This window comes from Artemia franciscana, chromosome 16 (assembly GCF_032884065.1).
Source record: "Artemia franciscana chromosome 16, ASM3288406v1, whole genome shotgun sequence".
In the NCBI taxonomy this organism is placed as follows: domain Eukaryota; kingdom Metazoa; phylum Arthropoda; class Branchiopoda; order Anostraca; family Artemiidae; genus Artemia; species Artemia franciscana.
The window spans coordinates 33,013,641-33,037,664 of NC_088878.1; the positions used below are offsets into that span (position 1 = coordinate 33,013,641).

General features: G+C 34.5%; 1 protein-coding gene across 1 annotated transcript in view; it reads right to left on the reverse strand.

Moving 5' to 3' along the window:
* LOC136037358 (choline transporter-like protein 2) overlaps positions 1–24,024 on the reverse strand; it is a 114,108-nt gene that overhangs the window by 19,901 nt on the left and 70,183 nt on the right. The window contains exons 7-11 of the mRNA XM_065720063.1: positions 20,561–20,726; positions 17,937–18,168; positions 9,469–9,634; positions 5,108–5,282; positions 1,936–2,023 (exon numbers count right to left, since the gene is read on the reverse strand). Coding sequence (XP_065576135.1) covers positions 1,936–2,023; positions 5,108–5,282; positions 9,469–9,634; positions 17,937–18,168; positions 20,561–20,726 — 827 coding nt within the window. The remainder of the gene's footprint in view (positions 1–1,935; positions 2,024–5,107; positions 5,283–9,468; positions 9,635–17,936; positions 18,169–20,560; positions 20,727–24,024) is intronic.

The window sequence follows — 24,024 nt, forward strand, 5'->3', positions numbered from 1 at the left end:
TTTTCACTGTCTATTAAAAAGTTAGCCGTTTTAATTTTTTTTCTTCGTATTAGTTCTTGAATGGAAGGAACAGAGGGTTCAAAAAAATTAGTTAATTCTTTATTGATTTTTCAAGTTTTTATGAAATGTTTTTAAATCCTTTTGAATCAGCTCAAACACAAAACAAAACAAAATCTATTTAATATAAGTGGCAGTGACTAAGCACAAATCCATTTATACCAAAAAGAATAGTTGCCGTTTTGAGTTTGCCTGATTAACGCATCAAAATAGTAAAAAGAGAATAAAATGTATTGACAAAAAGGACTTAAATATTACACCAGCAAAATAGGGCCCGATTACGAAAATTGCAGTTTATTAATAAGTATATAGCGACTCGTAGATTCAAAGATTCAATGCATGGGGTATGACAGTAAACGTAAGATGAATATCTTAATTGGAAAATATTTTGACTGAATTTCCATTAATCACCATTCATCTACCAGCAGAGCCATCTTTGTGGGTATGTTGATGAAAATTTGTATTTATTTTGTTTGTAATTTTTAAAATCTGTTTTATCTATCACTTCTTTTATAAATTCTTTTTTTTATCTTTCTATCCCTTGCAGCTGTCTAAATAAATTCAGGGAGTGATACTACCATTTTTTTAATGGTAGGGTCAGCAGTCTAAGGAATTATTTAGGATTTTTTATTGCTCCTCTACACTCTTACACAGAGTCTAGAATCCTCTGGAAGTAGCTTAAAAATATATTTAAAAAATAACAAACAATATGTATGGTTGGCAGAAAACATAAATTTATCAGTTTAAACATTATTTGGGCATTTTTGACAAAATGAATATTCATCTCATAAAATGTTCAGATTTGGGTTTCTTCGAGCATTACCTATTTTAACTGAACTGCCATATGTTTGTCATTTCTCTACCTTGCCATCTATGTTGTGGCTGCGTTGATGACAATTTGTCAGATTAAAAAAAAATTAGTGAACTTCCACAAGTTTGCCATTTATCTACCTTGCCATCTATGTTGTGGCTGCGTTGATGACAATTTGTCAGATTAAAAAAAAAATTACTGAACTGCCATATGTTTGCCATTTATCTACCTTGCCATCTATGTTGTGGCTGCGTTGATGACAATTTGTCAGACTAAAAAAAATTACTGAACTGCCATATGTTTGCCATTTATCTACCTTGCCATCTATCTTGTGGCTGCGTTGATGACAATTTGTCAGATTAAATAAAGATTTCACCTTTAACTGTTACATGATTTTGTTTTCGACAGGGAAGGAGAAAATCCACTTAAAGAGATGTGAATTCCTCTAGATTTGCAACACAGCAAATTCACTTAAATTGACTTAACTAATTAATTACAGTTAACACTAACTAATTGATTAAAATTGAGCATTTAAATAAAATTAATTAAGATAAACACTAGTTAATCAAAACTGAACAATGAATTAAATCAAATCATCAATTGTATTTAAATTACAAAGAGCAAAAATATTTAAATTAACTTGTAGTTAATTCTCTGTAATGAGCTCCTGAGAAGGTTAAGATTCAGGGAAGTAGAGATATATTATGTTGATTTTATTTCATTTTGTTTCTCCATTCATCAGAAAAAAAAATCCGTCACTATTTGTACTTCTTCCTCTGTATTTTATCAGTTTCTGATTTTCCTCTTGTGTTTTCTTTTGTTCTTCCATTACCCAATAAATATCTTTCGATTCTTACCCTACTTTCCTTTCAAGCATAATTCCTTCCCCCGATTGTCCTCTTCTCTCTCTTTCAGGGTATGACTTCTTAGTTTCTACGTTGCAAACTTAGAAGATTGTTGATAGAGTGAGGGCAAAAAACTCCAAAAATTGAAAACGAAATGAAATTAAACTTTAGTAAAAAAAAACCTATACATTAAAGAGAAAGATGAAACTAAAATGATATTACCTTATAGCGCGATAAAAACTAATCCATAGAGGGAATACAGGAACGTCTTTAGGCTTTCGGAATGCCCAGTACCATGAAGCAAATGCACCTACAATTAAATCACAATTTTAAATATGTAGATTATTTAGTATAACAATATATTTAATTTGTGTATAATGAAAAAAGAAATCACCAAAGCAACAGCAAAAAAAAAACTATATAAAAAAAGAAAGACCGAAGGAGAAAGGAATATAGATCAGTACTTGAATGAGGCTTTCACCCTACTCATCCATCCAATTACATAGGCCAAACAGCATAGCCATACACAATCAACCATAAAGAATAATCCATGGACAGGCAGTCGTGTCGTAAGTAAGCATAAGTCGTCATTTACCAAATATTAAAAACAGTAAAAAAAAGACAAATAATTCAGAGGCGACAACCCAACACAAGGGAGGAGAATACACACTTGCCTATAGGGTTTCGGTATGTATACGTATATTAAACTAACATTAGTTATATATTAAATTTAATAGATTTAATTATAGTATTCTATTTAAGTATTACAATATACTTAAAATGTATCTAAATACTACAAATATATACTTTATAGCTCTGATAGTGGAACAGCCTATCTTTGACTTATTTCTCTGAAAAAGTTATACTACCGAACCTATTTTTCGGTGTTTGATTCTATTATACGCTAGCAGATTAAAATGAACAAAATTAACGATAGTTTTTGTTTCATCATCCAAATTTTTCACGCTTCAACCCCCTTATAAATAAAGAAACATTACGATAGGGTAGTGACGGTCTAAGAAGTATGAAGACTATCCCTTTGTCGGGTGTACTATATTCAAGGCCGTAATATGAACAATTTTTTTGCACTTTTGAATACTTTCGTACCCCCCGCCAAAAAAAATCCTTTTGCAACCTCAACCCCCCCCCCCCCAAAAAAAAAAACCTGGATACCTTCATGCCTGTATTGCTTAATGTATTACTATATCATATGTAGTATATACTGGCAAAATTCCTGCGTATGGCCTGTTTTACAGGAAACTTTACAATAACAAAATTCTTGGTTTCTAGAATAAAGAAGATATTTCTAATTTCTAATATTCAATATTAATATTAATATTTATATTAATATTCAATATTAATTTAATATTCAATATTTTCATAATTCAATAATTTCTGGGACGTTTCCCCTCTAACCATCATTTTATCCACTATAGCTTTGTCTTCTTTCCAATTTTATTTAAGAGTTAACGACACTTCTTGACTACTAAGGTCCCTGCGTCGGCCCTGCAGTGCATTCCTGCAGCGATTCGATCTCTGGGTCCCGTATTACCAAGCTAAGGTCAAATCCACTGCGCCACCACAGGACTCTTCTTTCCAATGTTCTCTGCATAGACTTGTATTTGGAATATTTGCGCATTGACATACTCTAAGAAACCTGACCAATGATTTCAAAATAATCAATATCTGTTCAAAAAAGAGCGCCTCTCCTCCTCCCTCACCCTCCCAACTGGTGGCGCTTATATTACCTAACTCAATAGCCAAATTCCTGTTTGTGGTAATTTTTCTGCGTTTTAAGTTTGACTTGAATATCCATTTTAATTTTCATTCGATTCAGGATTTCTTTATTCAGCTATATAAGCATATGACAAAAAAAATATATAACCAAATAAATATATACATTCATGACAAAAAATCTTTTTAAAATTAAGTCTTTGAAACAGGTACTTGCGGAAGATCGTTGACAAAGATACAGATGGCGTCTAATATTGTGACTAATTTAAATATGGTGACACGGAAAAAATTAACATTGGATAACATGTTATTTTTAAGAAAACAGAAGAAGGTGGACTCAAGTGAAAGCAACCCAAAACGTAGTTTAAAATAATTTTTACTGTGAATAATAGAGTAAGAATTTTGCTACTATTTAACTATAGTGTTTCCTTCAGACGAGGGCATAGACAAGGATTTTATATATACTTACGATTTTATAAATACTATATTACAACTATATGAACTATTTTGTTACTTATATCAATATTTACTAAATTATAGTAACTGTTTATGGTATTACTATCTCAATGGTATTTTCTGACGTTAATATTGCCATCTCCATTAGCGCTGAGTGGTGAAATTCTTTTGCATGTTCAGTATTTTCTTCTTTTTCTTCGTACTCAGTGAGGTATATGAACCCCAATTAAGAGTCCTGTCAACTTTTATACTAGTCTGTAGAGCATATATTGTGGTTGGTATGAATTCGTCATTGTTCAGGTGTTCATCTTCCTCTTTAGGACGTTAAAAAATTATTTTTAGATGGCTGATTCAATTTAAGAAGGAAACTGTTATTAAAGGTAGCCAAAAGTTATCTGTTTTTTTTTATAATAATATTTCAAAATAATATTTTAAAGTATTAAAATTTCTTTAAGCAAATGGATATTTGAATGAATATGGCGATAATTCAAAATAAATAAAAATAACTTCTATACATAATAACAAATAAACAATAACTTCAAAATAAATGAGCAATGTAGCATTCTTTGTTTTGTTAGATGTCATTTTTCTTTACTCTATTATGAGTTTTCACGTACATTAAATTTGGAGAAAACACTATCAGCAGGGGACTGTAATCAACTGAAGCACAAAATACAATGGAATAAGAATTAGCCAAGATTTTTTTTTGTCGCCCTATTTCCCTGTTTATTTTTTCCCCATTCTCTTTTTAGAGTAAAATTTTCAATTTGGTCAATTATTGGCACCATGGTCATATTGACCCCCCCCCCCTCCAAGATTTTGATTCATCTTTCGATTTTGGGTTCATCTTCCTCTTTAGGACGTTAAAAAAATTAGTTTAAGATGGTTGATTCAACTTGAGGGGGAAATGGTGATTAAAGATAGCCAAAAGTTTTCTACTTTTTTTTAAATGATATTTCAAAATAATATTTTAAAGTGTTAAAATCTCTTTAAGCAGATGGATATTTGAATAAATATGGCGATTATTTATTTAAGATTAACAACAACTTCAAGATAGATGAGTGATGTAGCATTCTTTGTTTTGTTAGACGCCATTTTTCTTTTTTCTATTACGAGTTTTCAAATATACTAAATTTGGAGAAAACACTATCAGCAGGGGACTATAGTTAACTGAAGCACAAAATACAATGAAAAAAAAAATTACCCGCTAGAACGAGCTCAGCCAAAGAAGTTGCAAAACACATGCTCCAGAAGAATCCGAAGAGATTGTATGCATGTAGTCCATATATTAAATTGTCACCAGGAAAGAATTTGCATTCCACACCTGGGCAGCTGCGGCATGTTTCTCTAAAAACTTCGGGAAGGCATATGCTGTTATTCTGCAAAGATTGTTTAAACATTTTTAAATACCTCAAGATAAAAGGAACAGACAGTTGAATTTTACAAGCTACTGGCTCTTATTAAAAAAAAAAAAAAAAACATGTTCTTAGCGTTACGGCAGCTACGGCACGTTTCTCTAAAAACCTCGGGAAGACATATTCTTAACGTTACGGCAGCTACAAAACGTATCTCCAAAATCCTCGGAAAAACATATTCTTAACGTTATGGCAGCTACGGTGCATTTCTCTAAAAACCTCAGGAAGACATATCATTGACATTACGGCAGCTACGGCACGTTTCTCCAAAAACCTCGGGAAGGCATATTCTAACCGTTACGGCAGCTACGGAACGTTTCTCTAAAAATCTCGGGAAGACATATTTTTAACGTTACGGCAGCTACGGCACGCACCGCCAAAAACCTCGGGAAGACATATTCTTAACGTTACGGCAGCTGCGGCACGTATCTCCAAAAACCTCAGGAAGACCTATTCTTAACGTTACGGTAGCTACGGCAGGTTTTCTTAAAAACCTCGGGAAGACATATTCTCAACGTCACGGTAGCTACGGCACGTATCTCCAAAAACCTCAGGAGGACCTATTCTTAACATTACTGCAGCTACGGCACGTTTCTCTAAAAACTTCGGGAAGGCATATGCTGTTATTACGCAAAGATTGTTTAAATATTTTTAAATACCTTAAGATAAAAGGAACAGACAGTTGTATTTTACACGTTACTAACTCTTATTTTACAAAGACAATTTCTTAAACCAAAGTAGCCTAAATTTCTTAAACCAAAATATAAAGAAAGATCGATCAAAAATGGGGTTGTTAAGACCAAACGAAAATACTGAAAAACAAAGATAATATTTCGAGAGGACAACCGCCTCTATTCGTCAGTGCGAACAAAAAAAAATTTCGAGGAAAACACCAAAAAAGACAAAGAAAACCAGAACAGCGCAGAGAGTCAACGTAAAAAAAAAAAAATCCGATAAAAAACAAAATTAAAAGACGAATAAAATTAAATAAAAGCCAAAGGAGAGCCAAAAGCCAATTCAAAAATAAGACGCGGTTGTCCTTTCAAAATATCTTATTTTTCAACTCCTTATTTTACTCCCTAATGAATGCCCTGACGAGGATAGGTATTCAAGGTTGGAGCTCTTCCGGCGCAGGGAGATAGTTAATTTAGGGTCTCCGCTCCATCATAAGTTCCTTTCTCCATCCGTATCCCCAATAGGAAAATCCTACTTGCGTGGCATCAGCGTGGACTTTTCATGAGTTTTTACCACGAGCATACTATTATTCTGCAAAGTTTTTTTCAACATGTTCAAGTAAATTAGGATAAGAAGAACACAGACACTTTTTTTTACATGCTAATAACTTTGATTTTGCACATTTTACATTTAGAGTAAATAATTCGATAAATCGGTCCATGATGATCTTGACTAGCCCGTTATGCGGTTGCATCCCAAAATCAATAATTTGTCTTTCCGCAGTAGTTTTGAGTTCGCATAATAGACTATTAGAGACTGTCTCTCTCAGAGGCAACGCTATAGCGGTGTATATAGTAAAGGCTTCAATTTTTTGTTATTTTTTTCCAGGGGCATTTCATACGGAAGGTATGGTTTTATAAGGTTCGGAGGTGGCTTAGTCTCGTAAGAAAAAAGGTTCTCTGATCGTTCCCCGAAAAGACACACTTAGAAGAACAGTAAATGAATGACAACCACAGGAAAACCACAGGATAGATGGAGTTTAAATCGACCTCCAATGCATTGTACAGCATTCCAGAACCATACTATATAGATGGCTATATCGAGCCCCCGATAAAGCATTTGCGTATAATTTTTTTTCAGGGGGGTAGGTAATAATAAAAAAATAATTCCCAATAAGAAGCGCCCGTAAATAGGCTTAAGATTTTGGGGGGAAAGGGGCCAGCGCTTAGCCCCTTTTGTTTATTTCCCTACCCTGGTTCATATCACTTGTCTATAAGAATGAAAAAAAAAACAAATAAGTAAATATCTTCAATAACCTTATCCCTTTTATGGTTAATGAATGAAGGCTATGAAAATACATACACCTTTTTATTTAGGGAACCAAGATATGTTTGGCTTCTCATCTATACCTTTTTAAAATCATATGGCAACAGTGACAAGAATCTAACTAATAAGACCAAGTTCAACTAGTATTTATCTCCTGCATTAAAAGCTTAGTTGTAAGACATAATTGCTAAACACACCAAATATCAGCATTGATGCTCGTCAACTACATCTTGCTGTATGTAATTAGTAAGCTTTTGCAAATTTAGAGAACACATATATTTGTAAAGTTACTACAACAAGTTGCAGAACCAACTAACCAGCCCAGCTATCTCAGATAAAAACGAACGAGGCAAACAATTTTTTCCAAGTTTTACCTATTTCAATTGGTTGGGAGGATCAAATATTTGAAATTAATTTAGGGGCAATTCAAAGCAAAAATATGAATATTTTGCAAAAAATGTAATAAGTTAAAACTTGAAATCAAAGATTAAATTTATTAACATTTCAAAGAGAGAAAAAATTTTTTAATCCCAACCTTGGTTTTATATATGTTTTAATCAATTATATATTTAGGTTTTATTGATTTCTATGCCAGGTTTTTGCTATCATACACCTTCTGAACCCATGTACTAGAACAGTTAATATGATAGGGAACCATTCTCCTCGCAAACAATTTGGGCCTGAATCGTACATCGTATATCTTGGTAGACCATGTAATAAATTTTTGGCCTTCATACAAACAGTTCATAATAACGATTCATGTATATTACACCATTCCAAAGCCACGCCTATCTCTCTTCAAAACCAAACAATAGCCGCAAATGATGTGGAAACAGCGGTTTCACCTTCTTTGAGCTAAACAGACGGAAGAAAAGAGCCAAATATGACAGGATATGTAAGAATATGATAGGGAACCCTTCTCTTCGCAAATAATTTGGGCCTGAATCGTATATCTTTTTAATCTTGGGTAGAACTTATAATTTTTGGCCTTCATGTAAATAATTCATAACAACAGTTCACGTTGTTACATCATTCCAAAACCACGCCTACCTCTCTTCAACACCAACCTATAGCCTCAAATTATGTGTAAACAGCTATTTCATGTTCTTTGAGCTAAACAGACGGAAGAAAAGCACCAAAAAAGCACAAACACAACAACTTAACCATTTAGAAATAGCAACTTCCCAGAAACCCTCTCATATATATTTAATTAGCTCTGATATTTTTTTTCTTAGTTTTCTATGGTACTTGCATGATATATCAATCTCACTCAAGAAGTTTGATCTATGTAAACCGGTTTTTCAGTCTGGATTCGGAGATAATTAGCATAGACACATTGAGATAATCCACTATGTAGGTATACTTTAATTCAATATTTGATATGTTGAGTTGGTATTTTGGTTACGTTAGGCATTTATTATAATGCGTTCTGGGTTCCCTCCTTTCCATAATTATTTGTTGTAGTTTTCATAATTTTGTTACCAAAGTATTATATTTTCATCAAATTTTGGTATATTTCATTACGATTAGCCTAACGTCACTTCTTTAGTGTGGTCGATACATCATACAAGTACCTTTTCTTTTATTAGATTGACTACATTCAAGGAAATAATCTCTGTATTTTTGTTTTTATTGTGCGTAGAATTTTTTTTCTACTACAGAGCTATTAGATTGTAAAGGCCTGAACTAGGTAAACTTCTGGGGCAAGGGAGCTCCCTCTCGTCATTTAAAAGAGGAGTAAAAAATTATTTATTAGTACTGGAAAAGACTAGTTATAAAATAGTTTTTAAAATGATCTTTATATAAAGTTAAATATAAATAGATAGAAATAAAGTAATTTTTTTTTATTGATATAATGATGAGGCGGTTTCTCATGGGGCAAAGGGCAGGAGAATAATTGGTATTTGTGTTGAATAAATGAGAGGTATGGTTGTTTCTGAGAGTAGGAGTAGTGAACGCGCTGTGTTATGTTTAGAAGGTAGCGATTGAGGATCTCCACGTCCAGGAATCGACTGAGTATTGCTGATATGTGTAATTTATTATTGACCTGATAATAAACCCCACTGAATGATTGATTACTAAGCTACTGTTACAAGTGCTTGTTAAAAAAGTATAAATAAAAGGATGGATAAGGTCAAAATCAACTTACATAATAAACAGGGCAGCATGTGGTTGAGTTATCCCTCAAAATTTTATAAGCACCACCACTAGATGATATTCCCACTGTAACAGCAACAAAATAAGCAACGAAAGCCAATTGCAGCATATAAGGAATAATCGGGAATAGTAAAGACATTGGAATATCTGCTACAGCTCTAAAAAAAAGTAACTGAAATGAATTTATTTACTTAATTTAATTTACTTTTAATTGCTGTAATTTATTTTAATAACTTTAGGCCGCTTGCTCCTAAATTGAACTACAGAAAACTGGATGTTCGTGTATTTACAAACGTTAAGTTTAGGGATATTTCAAAGAGCTCAATTTTTTTAATGAATATCCAGGGAAACCCCCCAAAAATGGGGTATAGCAGAAGCATTGTTTCCAAAGTGAATTTTTGTCATGCATAGAGGGTAAATTTAAACACATATCAATTTAACATATCAAAGAATCAATTTAAAAATATATTAAATAAACAAATAACTCCTTTGATTCCCCACAATTACATATTAAAAACATGGTAGCATCGCATTATCAATTACAAGTTAAAACACTTATTCTTAATACACCTCAAACAATCTCAGGGATTCAAATTAGGGAAAGTGAGGAAAATATAGTCAGCCGAATTAGAAGTAGCGGACTTAGCAGTTAAAGACCTATGGATTAAGTAAAATGGCTGAAACAGGGATTCAGACATAAATCTGACACGCAATTAGGAAAATTTTCTGGGTGGGTATCAGATAACAGATACTTGAAGCCAAATTTCATCGTGACGTCATGTTTTCTTTCTTTAAGACATAATACCCTATAACTATCTCCAGTAACACCTATCGGGCTACAAAATAATTTTGCACGCTTACTTCTGGATACCCTCAAGCTTATTATTTAGAGTCGAGGTGCGGCCAGAGTGCCAGACAGGGTAAGCGTATTCCACATTTGGCCTACTAAATGCGAAAAATTGACTTTGGTTGCTTTGAAGGATTCGCAAATGGACGAAACGCAGCAGATTATTGTAGCATAAAACACGTATATGAGCTATGGCCATGACCTGGAAATATAATTCTAGGTCGCTGTCAACCTTAAAACTAATGATGAGGAAAAAATACAGGTATTAAAATTTCTATCCAGATAGTCTAATAAGTTTGGTAGGGTATATCAAGAATAATTAAGAACAATAAAGAGAATGGAGCAGCAGCTACAACTCTACAGTTGTAGACAACTCTACAAGACAAACTATGTACATAGAAGGCTATTTTCAGATGGTCGTATTGTGAGGTGATAAAAAGAAAAGAAAAAAAAAGGATGATCGCAAAAAAAGAAAAGGGAAGAAAAGACACAAACAAAAGTAAATTTTGTGCCAACTCACATCAATCTGTATTAAACAGTTTGAAAATTTCAAACTATTAAAACCACTTTCTTTAATTATATTGTAGCAATATAGTACCTTTTCGGCCCCTAACATTACACCCAAGAGATGTAGAGGTATACCTACATTGTAACTGGTCAAAAAGGTTTAGAAATTGTTTTGCTTTTCTTTTTGAAAAGCAAAACAATTTTGGAGCAGAATAGCAGAGCGTTTTCAGTCAACTAATCAATAACAATACAGACAATATAACCAAGCCAGAATAATACAGAGATAGTGTTGTAAAATTACAGTAAAAAAAAAAATCAACAAGTAAAATTTCTAAAATTAGCAAAATAGGGTAAAATACCGTACTCCCTAGGAAATATAGGGTGAAATTGGTGTTTTAAAGTTGCTCAGTTGAGTATTTCTTTTTAAGCATCACTTTCAGATTTTAATGAAATATTTTGATGATTCGGATTTTCCTGGGCTTATAAAAGTTTCATAGAGTTCCAAAGGTTCCCTTCATCTAGAGCTTCATCAATTTACTTGTCTAGTTTATTAGTCTAGTATTAGACTAGTTTATAGTCTATTTTATTCTTTTGATAATCTTGTGTCTAAGGTAATTCCTCAGCACTTGGACAATGGCTGATTTTGGACATCCATTAAAAAAAAAAAAAAAAAAAAAAAAAAAAAAAAAAAAAAAAAAAAAAAAAAAAAAAAAAAAAAAAAACTATTTGGGAGTAAAATCATATTAGCAATCTTATCTATATTTAAACCTAACAAATGTCACTCTAACAGCCCTGCATAATTAAATAACCACATTTAGCCACATTTCTCATATCGTGCACATATTATTTTTCATTTATTTATAAACGGACTGAATACAAGTAAAAAACTTGTTTGTAACACTTTGATGAATTTAATTAACTAAAAACTGGATCATAATAGCAGAACATTCAGTCACTTTCAGTCATTACGACCGCCTTCAACCGGATCTACTGACAACTCTAGCTCCTCTCCTTAATACTCAGATTCTGATGATCGTGCGTGTCCCCCCTCAGAAAAGGTTCTGGATACGGCCCTGAGATTTATATGTCAATTTCTACTTCCAACCTCCCCTCGTCTATCTTATGACTGATTTTGTATTTATCTAAAGACTGTTTCAAAACAACTGCTGAAACACAAGGGCCGTTAAACTAGAATAAGAATTACTTAAAGACACTGTGGTCAGTAACAACACATTCGATTTCCAACTGACTGAGTCTCCTCCAAAATTTATTCGACTACCCCTTCCCCATGAAAAGCATCTGGGAAAAATAAATGAGCTAATATTAATATTTTGAACCCTTATAGGTCTTTACTATAGGTTATGCTTTACGATTGCCGGTGACTTAAACAGGAAAGTAGAAATTTCAATTTCCCTTATTATGAAGATCCGGAATTATTCAGGAGGAAAATGGGGGAATTTCCGCGGGGGAGGGGGAATTCTCCACGGGGGAGTATTTCCGGAGGAGAGGGTTATCGTCGACTCCTGGGGAATGACCGCAGGAACACAATATTTCTCTGGGATGTGAAAATAAAATGAAAATGCAAATAAAATAAAATAAAGACATCGTAAAATTCGGGTAAATTACGTAAAATACCGGTAAAATACGCAAAATACCAACTTACGACGGTCGGTAAAATTACGGTAAAATAATCAATTTTACCGTGACCACTTTTACTAGTTACAACACTATATCGAGGTAATATTAATATCACAAAAATAATGAGTGAAAGCTTTAGTTTATAATAGATCCCTTAAGTCTATTATCTTATCATATATTAGCTTATTATTATCCCTTTAGATTTAACTTATTAGCTGAATCCCTTTAAATACACCTTCTTTTGCTTGTACTTTTTTTGTTAGTTCATTCGTCGTCAAGAGGCCTTTGAACAGTTCCATCGTCAATTAAAGCGCGAGTCTCTTTCACATACAATTTGTACCGATGAAGGCTCTTTCCGAGACACTTATAGAAAAGGATACTATCTATCTATACGACAAATGGAGATTATAGGGCCTTTTACCCCAACAGTTATATATAGCATAGTAGTAGCTGTCAAAGTTTCAACCTAATACCCCCAGGAGTTCTTGATATATAACTGACTTTTCTTATTGGTAACCGTACATATAATGCCTTTTGATTTAGTTTTGAAGCAAAATGGACCAGTTACACAATTGTGGGGGGTTGACATACTACGTATTTCTGGTCATATTGGACTTTATTTATTAATGGTTATTTTTTAGTAGTTTTATGCTTGGAGTTATTTTACTTTGTTTCTGCTCATTTTTGTTTTATTTAGTTCTCTTTTTAACTTATTTCGTAGTATATACTTATTTCAGGTATATTCATACCTGAAATTAAAAATAAGAAATATATTTATGAGTACTACCTGTCAGAAACCCAGATGAGCCAAACCTGTTTGAGAGTAAAAAAAAAAAAAAAAGGTCAACAGGGTGAGAAGAAAACAAATTGATAGAAGGTCAAATTGAAGGTCACCTAATACACGAACATAAGATCTAATTCCGAATAGCAGGCCCAGATCGCCGAAGTTGCTTTCTGGTCAGTGAACAGAGTAAAAAAAAAACAAAAAAAAAACACAAAGGAATATAATAAGACTGACCAAAAAAAAATCATCATGTAAAAAACACTAACAACATGACAATTTTAGTTTACTTTGCTATCCTCCACCAAAGAGAATACTGAGACTTTATACTGGGGATTAGCCTTGGTTTACTTCCCATTCGGTTCCACCTACCTTATCCCCTCCCACTAAAGGTTAAAAGTACGGATCTTTTGAATGCAACAAATGGCGCTTAGTGGTTGTAATTTTCAACATTTACTTATAGCGATGGTCAGCGGGTTATAGCCTTTTTACTATTTATTCCCGTACCACTAAGGGTTCAAAGTATGGATCATTTGAATACAACAAGTGGCGTTTAGTGGTTGTAATTTTCAACAATTACTTATAGCGGTGGTCAGTAGGTTATCGCCTTTTTACTATTTATCCCCATCCCACAAAGAGTTCAAAGTATGGATCATTTGAATACAACAAGTGGCGTTTAGTGGCTATAATCTTCAACATTTACTAATAGCGATGGTCAGCGGGTTATAGCCTTTTTACTATTTATTCCCGTACCACTAAGGGTTCAAAGTATGGATCATTTGAATACAACAAGTGGCGTTTAGTGGTTGTAATTTTCAACAATTACTTATAGCGGTGGTCAGTAGGTTATCGCCTTTTTACTATTTATCCCCATCCCACAAAAAGTTCGAAGTATGGATCATTTGAATACAACAAGTGGCGTTTAGTGGTTGTAATTTTCAACATTTACTTATAGCGATGGTCAGCGGGTTATAGCCTTTTTACTATTTATTCCCGTACCACTAAGGGTTCAAAGTATGGATCATTTGAATACAACAAGTGGCGTTTAGTGGTTGTAATTTTCAACAATTACTTATAGCGGTGGTCAGTAGGTTATCGCCTTTTTACTATTTATCCCCATCCCACAAAAAGTTCGAAGCATGGATCATTTGAATACAACGAATGGCGTTTAGTGGTTGTAATTTTCATCATCTACTTATAGCGGTGGGCAGCAGGTTATCGCCTTTTTACTATTTATCCTCATCCCACTAATGGTTCAAAGTATGGATCATTTGAATACAACAACTGGCGTTTAGTGGTTGCAATTTTCAACAATTACTTATAGCGGTGGTCAGAAGGTTACCGCCTTTTTACTATTTATCCCAGTCCCACAAAAAGTTCAAAGTATAGATCATTTGAATACAACAAGTGGCGTTTAGTAGTTGCAATTTTCAACATTTATTTATAGCGATGGTCAGCGGGTTATAGCCTTTTTACTATTTATCCCCGTCCCACAAAAAGTTCGAAGTATGGATCATTTGAATACAACAAGTGGCGTTTAGTGGTTGTAATTTTCAACATTTACTTATAGCGATGGTCAGCGGGTTATAGCCTTTTTACTATTTATTCCCGTACCACTAAGGGTTCAAAGTATGGATCATTTGAATACAACAAGTGACGTTTAGTGGTTGTAATTTTCAACAATTACTTATAGCGGTGGTCAGTAGGTTATCGCCTTTTTACTATTTATCACCATCCCACAAAAAGTTCGAAGTATGGATCATTTGAATACAACAAGTGGCATTTAGTGGTTGTAATTTTCAACATTTACTTATAGCGATGGTCAGCGGGTTATAGCCTTTTTACTATTTATTCCCGTACCACTAAGGGTTCAAAGTATGGATCATTTGAATACAACAAATGGCGTTTAGTGGTTGTAATTTTCATCATCTACTTATAGCGGTGGGCAGCAGGTTATCGCCTTTTTACTATTTATCCTCATCCCACTAATGGTTCAAAGTATGGATCATTTGAATACAACAAGTGACGTTTAGTGGTTGCAATTTTCAACATTTATTTATAGCGGTGGTCAGAAGGTTATCGCCTTTTTACTATTTATCCCCGTCCCACAAAAAATTCAAAGTATAGATCATTTGAATACAACAAGTGGCGTTTAGTGGTTGCAATTTTCAACATTTATTTATAGCGGTGGTCAGAAGGTTATCGCCTTTTTACTATTTATCCCCGTCCCACAAAAAGTTCAAAGTATAGATCATTTGAATACAACAAGTGGCGTTTAGTGGTTGCAATTTTCAACATTTATTTATAGCGGTGGTCAGCGGGTTATAGCCTTTTTACTATTTATCCCCGTCCCACAAAAAGTTCAAAGTATGGACCATTTGAATACAACAAGTGGCGTTTAGTGGTTGTAATTTTCATCATCTACTTATAGCGGTGGGCAGCAGGTTATCGCCTTTTTACTATTTATCCTCATCCCACTAATGGTTCAAAGTATGGATCATTTGAATACAACAACTGGCGTTTAGTGGTTGCAATTTTTAACAATTACTTATAGCGGTGGTCAGAAGGTTATCGCCTTTTTACTATTTATCCCCGTCCCACAAAAAGTTCAAAGTATAGATCATTTGAATACAACAAGTGGCGTTTAGTGGTTGCAATTTTCAACATTTATTTATAGCGATGGTCAGCGGGTTGTAGCTTTTTTACTATTTATCCCCGTCCCACAAAAAGTTCAAAGTATGGACCATTTGAATACAACAAGTGGCGTTTAGTGGTGGTAATTTTCAACAATTACTTATAGCGGTGGTCAGTAGGTTATCGCCTTTTTAATATTTATTCCCATCCCACTAAGGGTTCAAAGTATGGATCATTTGAATACAACAAATGGCATTTAGTGGTTGTAATTTTCAACAATTATTTATAGCGGTGGGCAGTAGGTTATCGCCTTTTTACTACTTATCCCCGTCGCACAAAAGGTTCAAAATATGGATCATTTGAATACAACGAGTGGCGTTTAGTGGTTGTAATTTTCATCATCTACTTATAGCGGTGGGCAGCAGGTTATCGCCTTTTTACTATTTATCCTCATCCCACTAATGGTTCAAAGTATGGATCATTTGAATACAACAAGTGGCGTTTAGTGGTTGCAATTTTCAACAATTACTTATAGCGGTGGTCAGAAGGTTATCGCCTTTTTACTACTTATCCCCGTCGCACAAAAGGTTCAAAATATGGATCATTTGAATACAACGAGTGGCGTTTAGTGGTTGTAATTTTCATCATCTACTTATAGCGGTGGGCAGCAGGTTATCGCCTTTTTACTATTTATCCTCATCCCACTAATGGTTCAAAGTATGGATCATTTGAATACAACAAGTGGCGTTTAGTGGTTGCAATTTTCAACAATTACTTATAGCGGTGGGCAGTAGGTTATCGCCTTTTTACTACTTATCCCCGTCGCACAAAAGGTTCAAAATATGGATCATTTGAATACAACGAGTGGCGTTTAGTGGTTGTAATTTTCATCATCTACTTATAGCGGTGGGCAGCAGGTTATCGCCTTTTTACTATTTATCCTCATCCCACTAATGGTTCAAAGAATGGATCATTTGAATACAACAAGTGGCGTTTAGTCGTTGTAATTTTCAACAATTACTTATAGCGGTGGTCAGAAGGTTATCGCCTTTTTACTATTTATCCCCGTCCCACAAAAAGTTCAAAGTATGGATCATTTGAATACAACAAGTGGCGTTTAGTGGTTGCAATTTTCAACAATTACTTATAGCGGTGGGCAGTAGGTTATCGCCTTTTTACTACTTATCCCCGTCGCACAAAAGGTTCAAAATATGGATCATTTGAATACAACGAGTGGCGTTTAGTGGTTGTAATTTTCATCATCTACTTATAGCGGTGGGCAGCAGGTTATCGCCTTTTTACTATTTATCCTCATCCCACTAATGGTTCAAACTATGGATCATTTGAATACAACAAGTCGCGTTTAGTGGTTGCAATTTTCAACATTTATTTATAGCGATGGTCAGCGGGTTATAGCCTTTTTAATATTTATCCCCGTCCCACAAAAAGTTCAAAGTATGGACCATTTGAATACAACAAGTGGCGTTTAGTGGTTGTAATTTTCAACAATTACTTATAGCGGTGGTCAGTAGGTTATCGCCTTTTTACTATTTATTCCCATCCCACTAAGGGTTCAAAGTATGGATCATTTGAATGCAACAAATGGCATTTAGTGGTTGTAATTTTCAACAATTATTTATAGCGGTGGGCAGTAGGTTATCGCCTTTTTACTACTTATCCCCGTCGCACAAAAGGTTCAAAATATGGATCATTTGAATACAACGAGTGGCGTTTAGTGGTTATAATTTTCATCATCTACTTATAGCGGTGGGCAGCAGGTTATCGCCTTTTTACTATTTATCCTCATTCCACTAATGGTTCAAAGTATGGATCATTTGAATACAACAAGTAGCGTTTAGTGGTTGTAATTTTCAACATTTACTTATAGCGGTGGTCAGCAGGTTATCGTCTTTTTATTATTTATCCCCGTCCCACTAAGGGTTCAAAGCATGGATCATTTGAATACAACAAGTGGCGTTTAGTGGCTATAATCTTCAACATTTACTAATAGCGGTGGTCAGGAGGTAATTACCTTTTTACTATTTGTACTTACTTGCTTCCATGGGTAATCAAACCAACGGCACGGTTAATCCTGTTCCTCATGAAAATCATCATCAGAAAGACTACGACAAAAACAACGGAAATAACCACCATGAAAAACATCCAAGTTCCACTCAGTTCGAGGTAGTAGCTGAAGTTAGTGGTAAATTGAACAGCAAAAGGGGACAGGTTACTCTCTGGTATCATCTTCAACATTTGGTATTGCATATACGAATAATAAAAGGCTAAAAAGTAAAGATTCCACTGAAAACTTGTTTTCACAGTTTTCTTCATTGATAGACAAAAAGAAAAATATCAAGAAAAATTAGGTCTATATAAACTTTCAGTCCAAGTCTAAAGTGAGGAAATTGACATCAATGGTGTGGTTTATCTAATTTCGTAGCCCAACGCCAAAATAAGCAGCAGCAGGGTAAAGAAACAGATAGCTTGACGTAGAAACGTTATCAAAACATGGAGGCAATATCAAATCTTCTTCAACACTTGATATTGCATATACGAGTAATAAAAGGCTAAAAAGTAAGAATTCCATTGAAAACTTATTTTCACAGTTTTCTTCATTGATAGACAAAAAAATGTCATGAAAAATTAGGTTTATATAAACTTTCATTCCTTAAAGAGTGGAAATTGACGTCAATGTTGTGGCTTATCTAATTTCGTAGCCCAGCGCCAAAAATAAGCAGCAACAGCGTAAAGAAACAGATAGCTTGACGTAGACACGTTATCAACATAAAAAGTCCGAATTGTGTAGAAACCTTATAGGGAATGGATACGTTCGTAAAAATATACGAGCATATCCAGAATTCATAATAATACTTAGTAGCTGTTCTTTTATTGGGGGTAAGTGTGCGTGCTCACCTTGGAGATAAGTATGACTGACTCCCATTCCACTCAGGGGTGGAAGTCAATTTACCGTCTTTTGTAAAAATATCCCCTTGCAATTACTTTTGAGAAGTTCCCCCAGGAGGGACGCAACAAGGCTTCAAGGGAGCTATCAGCCTTAACGTTAGCAAATTGAACAATAATAAGAAACAACCCGGAGAGAAACATGATTAGACAATATCTTGGGGTTCTTCAAGGTCACAAGCGTTAGAAGCTAGACCTTAAATATGATCAGACTTAGATCACGCTGTCTTGTGATACAAAAACAAGAGCTAAGAGCTCATATGGCATTTGTGACTAGAAAAATATAAAACCTCCTGTCGAGTCTGAAGATTTTTCCACGTCAAATATGTCGGTAACAACGTGAGAAAAAAGGAGCCTTTTTCAGCTTCCAAGCCCTAGACTTCCTCCCCTTCCTCACAAATGGGAATTAGGCAGAAAAGCCTAGAAACTATAGGCGATTCAAGACATACAAAATTAAGTACATCCTATTCCAATAAACACTAGAAACTATGGGCAATTCCAGCTTTTAAAAAAAACCGATTCCAAACACATAAAAACTCCCCTAGAAAAGTACAAAGCCTCCTGTCAAGAGTCTAAATATTTTTCCACGTCAAATATGTCGGTAATGACGTGAGAAAACAGGAACCTTTTTCAGCTTCCAAGCCCTAGACTTCCCCCCCTTCCTCACAAATGGAAATTACGCAGAAAAGCCTAGAAACTATAGGCGATTCAAGACATACAAAATTAAATACATCCTATTCCAATAAAAACTAGAAACTATAGGCAATTCCAGCTTATAAAAATTCGATTCCAAACACATTTGAACTCCCCTAGAAAAGTACAAAACTTCCTGCCGAGAGTCTAAATATTTTTCCACGTCAAATATGACGATAACGACGTGAGAAAACAGGAACCTTTTTCAGCTTCCAAGCCCTAGACTTCCCTCCCTTCCTCACAAATGGGAATTACACAGAAAAGCCTAGAAACTATAAGTGATTCAAGACATACAAAATTAAATACATCCTATTCTAATAAACATTAGAAACTATAGGCAATTCCAGACATTCCAGCTTAAATAAATTATATTTCAAACAAACACATAAGACCTCCTATAAAAAAATATATCACCTCTTGTCGACAGTCTAAACGGAAGTTCACGTTATATATGCCGGTAACAACGAGAGAAAACAGGGACCTTTTTCAGCTTCCAAGCCTTAGACTTCCTCCCCTTCCTGAAAGATGGGAATTACACAGAAAAGCCTAGAAACTATAGGCAATTCAAGACATTCTAGCTTAAATAAATTCTTTTCCAAACCAAGTTTACCTCCCATAGAAAAATATAAAACCTCCTGTCGAGAGTCTGAAGATGTTTGCACGTCAAATACGTCGGTAACAACGTCAGAAAACAGGAACGTTTTTCAGCTTCCAAATTCTAGACTTCCTCCCTCACAAATAGGAATTACGTAGAAAATACAAGAAACTTTAGGCAACTCAAGACATTCTCTCTTAACTAAATTTTATTCCATATACATTATACCTCCCCTAAAAAAATACAAAACCTCCTATAAACATTCTAAATATTTCTTCACGTCAAATATGTCGGTAACAACGAGAGAAAATAGGAACCTTCTACAGCTTCCATGCCATAGACCCCCCCCTCAAACGAAAAAAGAAACAGTAACAAAATTTGCAATGCACCCACAATCAAGCATTGTGCCGACAATGAATACTTACAAAAAACAAGGAGTCCTAAGAATACCACGACTGAGATCCAGACCATAGTTCCAGTGATGAACCTCATAATGAATATCCATAGAAGACAGGTTATCATCACGATGACAAAAGCAGACAAAATTATCCACCACGACTCCATAAGGTCTTTACACACTCGAGCAGCGGTCTGCAAATAGACAACATTTGTTTTATATTTAATTACGTTTATTCTTGTAACGAATACAACAAACTTTAATTGAATAAAATAAAATTAATTACATATTAATATAATTGACTTAAACTACTTTTAAAATCATTTTATATACTAGTAATATTATTCTACTTTGGTTTCATTGGCAGGCTGACTTTAGTAACACTCCAGGAGGGAATTAGTCTTTGTCGGACTTTGACATAATTAGTCTTATAATGGTGATTTTTTAGAAATAAAGCTAAGCAGAAACAAGGTCTATGGAAACAGTCTAACGATTATATCTTTGTTAATTTTTGATTTATATAATGTTAAAGAATAATTTATTATGTTAAAGAATTATTTTTTAAGTTAAAGTTATATAATATTATAAGTGATAAACGTTTAGAAAAGTTATAAAGTTAATGAAAGTTATAAACATTTATAATAGTAATCTATATAAGTTATAAAGTTAAAGTTATATTAGTTATATAAAGATATATAATGTTATAAGTAATAAAAGTTATAAAAGTTTATAATAATAGTTTATAAAAGTTATAAAGTTAAAGTTACATAACCTTAAAGAATGATTTTTATAATGTTAAGTAATTATATAATGTCAAAAAATTCTTAAAACTGTGTCTTCAATTAAAAAAAAATATCCAAACATGGCTGAATAGCCAACTCAAATCATTGAAAGTATTCTTCAAACTTACAATGAATCAAAGAATGAATCAAATGAATCAAAGAAAAGCGGATTCACACCAAAATTAAGTAAATAAAATATATATTTTTTCGCAAAGTTAAAACAGGCATGAATCTGTCTTTTTTACAATTTTTTAAGCTCAAAAAAGGGAAAGAGCGGAGAAAACAGCTTGAAAATAATTTTTCAGGCATAACTTAGGCCCTAAGTTCACTCCTCAAAGGTTCAATGTCGTAACCCTGCTACTTTCCACATTAGCAAAAAGTCTGCCATGTAGAGTGTTCCCCGCATTTGTACTTAAAAACGCATCAGTAATGTGTTACCACAGTAGAACTGATCTCTGTTTGGTAAAACGAAGCCCGGAGTTTATCTCAGCTGGAGCAGCCCACCGCAGGGCCATAAAATTCCTCTCGGTGTTGAGATTATGCCAAACCCTTTCCACAATAATCGAAACAAGAAGAAGATATAACGACACACTATACTGGTATATAATTCACTATGAATTCAAATATTTCGATAGTTTTCCAAGCGAATGAATATTGAAAAAGCAAGCATGTTTGAGCTTAGATGAACGAAATTTAACATTATTTATTGCTTTTTGTGACAGCATAAGATAGCAAAGACAAAGCATGTTGTTAGTGCGACACTTTGGAGGCGGTTAAAACAAACAAAGCATATGTAGTGACGTCATACAATTTTAAGACAGAAATTAAGGCACGTTCTCTGAATTTCTCTATCAACCAGACCACGATTTACCACTAGGCCCGGGCGCAAGGGCACACAATTATCGCTGAGTGTTTTTTTTTCTTAACAAAAACAAGGCTGATGTGATTTATCATCGAAGTACCAGATGCACTCCACAGCCACACTGCCTATTGAATACGACATTGAACTTTACAGTCCCTACCGGCGGTTCTGATCTTAGTTTCTTAACCCTTCAGCCAGGAAGTGCAATAAGGAGGTGGGGGCCAACCATCCTGTGCTTTCGCACACTCTTCCTGTTTACCTTCCCCAGATCTCTCCAGGTACCCGTTTAGAGCTAGATCAACTCTGGCTGAGCTTACAGAGTCACGCTACTGACCCCGTCCCGAACTAAATAACTGGGTATACTAGGGTTGGTAATTGTTTAGTTTCGTCACAAGCTATCTAAAGTGGAAACTATACTGCGAAGCAGCATAATTTCCACTGCTAATTCTAGAAGTGCATCCATTTCTGGTTGACCCTCCTCCTCCATGGGGCAAACTGAAAATGCGTAAAGTGGGCAGGGTTTTGAAGCCGAGGAAAAAGTTGGGGTTGTACAATATGAATGAAATTATATTTTAAACATTAATTCCAGTTATCACTGGTAATTTCTGTATAGTAGGAAGTCGAAAGATAAGTAAAAAACTCACGCATCCATTGATGCTAATATCCAAGACATAATATCCACTTACACTTTCGAGTATAAGCTAGCAAGCGGTTTGTGAACAAAACAAACATCCGATTTTGCTTACAGGTAACATTACCTATAGAGCGAAGCATATTAGTCCATGAGTCCCGCGGGCAGCGGGACGAGGTCTGTATTATATATTTATTAAATAAATATAGAATACAGACCTCGCCCCGCTGCCCGCAGGGCTCAAGGAATAATACGCTTCACTCTATAGGTAATGTTACCTGTAAGCAAGCCCACTTTACGCATTTTTAGTTTGCCCCATGGAGGAGGAGGGTCAACCAGAAATGGATGCGCTTCTAGAATTAGCATTTCTAAGTTCTATTGTAAGTTTTATAGTAAAAGAGAGTTTACATGTGGAAATACTTGTGACAAAAAACTTTTGTTCTTTTTAATGGCTTGAAATTTTTCACAGGAGGCTGCTGCTGACGACTCACTATAGCATCAAGCCACCTGAGGCCAACACAGCCATGCAAGCTCCTCCTCGATCCCAATCAATTCAAAGCCCCCCTCTTTACACCCTACCAAGAAGTTCCAGTGTCTCTTAAATCGTTCCTTACGGAACAATGTTGCATTTGGGCACTACCTGTTTTAACTTTGTCCTTGTTGGCCAAGAAGACGATATTTGCCAATCTGCCATCCTTCATCCGCAGAACGTTTCCCAGTCATCTCAACATTTCAATCATTATAGCAGGAGCGGATAAAGAGCAAAATCTTGAGGGGGGGGGCAATTTGACAAGGGCGTGCCACTGTACTCGCCACCGCATTATAGCCCTAAAAAGCAGGATATAACCACATCTTTCGTGCAGATTACTGTTTTAAATACGATCAGTCAGACAAATGTCCAAAAGAATCAATAGACAATTGCTCTGGAAAATATCCAACAAACCCTCCTCCTTCTTTCAGAGTTCTCACGTTTCAGAACCATACTTGACGACTGTCATTACTGTAGACCATGGTTCGTAGACCTATTCTTTAAACAAAAAAAAAGTAAAGGTATTGTCTTACAAAACTACGTCAACGGCGTAAACTAATGGAATTAAACACATTTTTCCCACGTAACTACAGGAAAGTAATCTCGCTTTTTCTCTTTGAGGGAACATTAGATCTAGTCTAAAAACAGAGAGAAAGTGAACATTGTTCACCATCTATCATTTTCATAC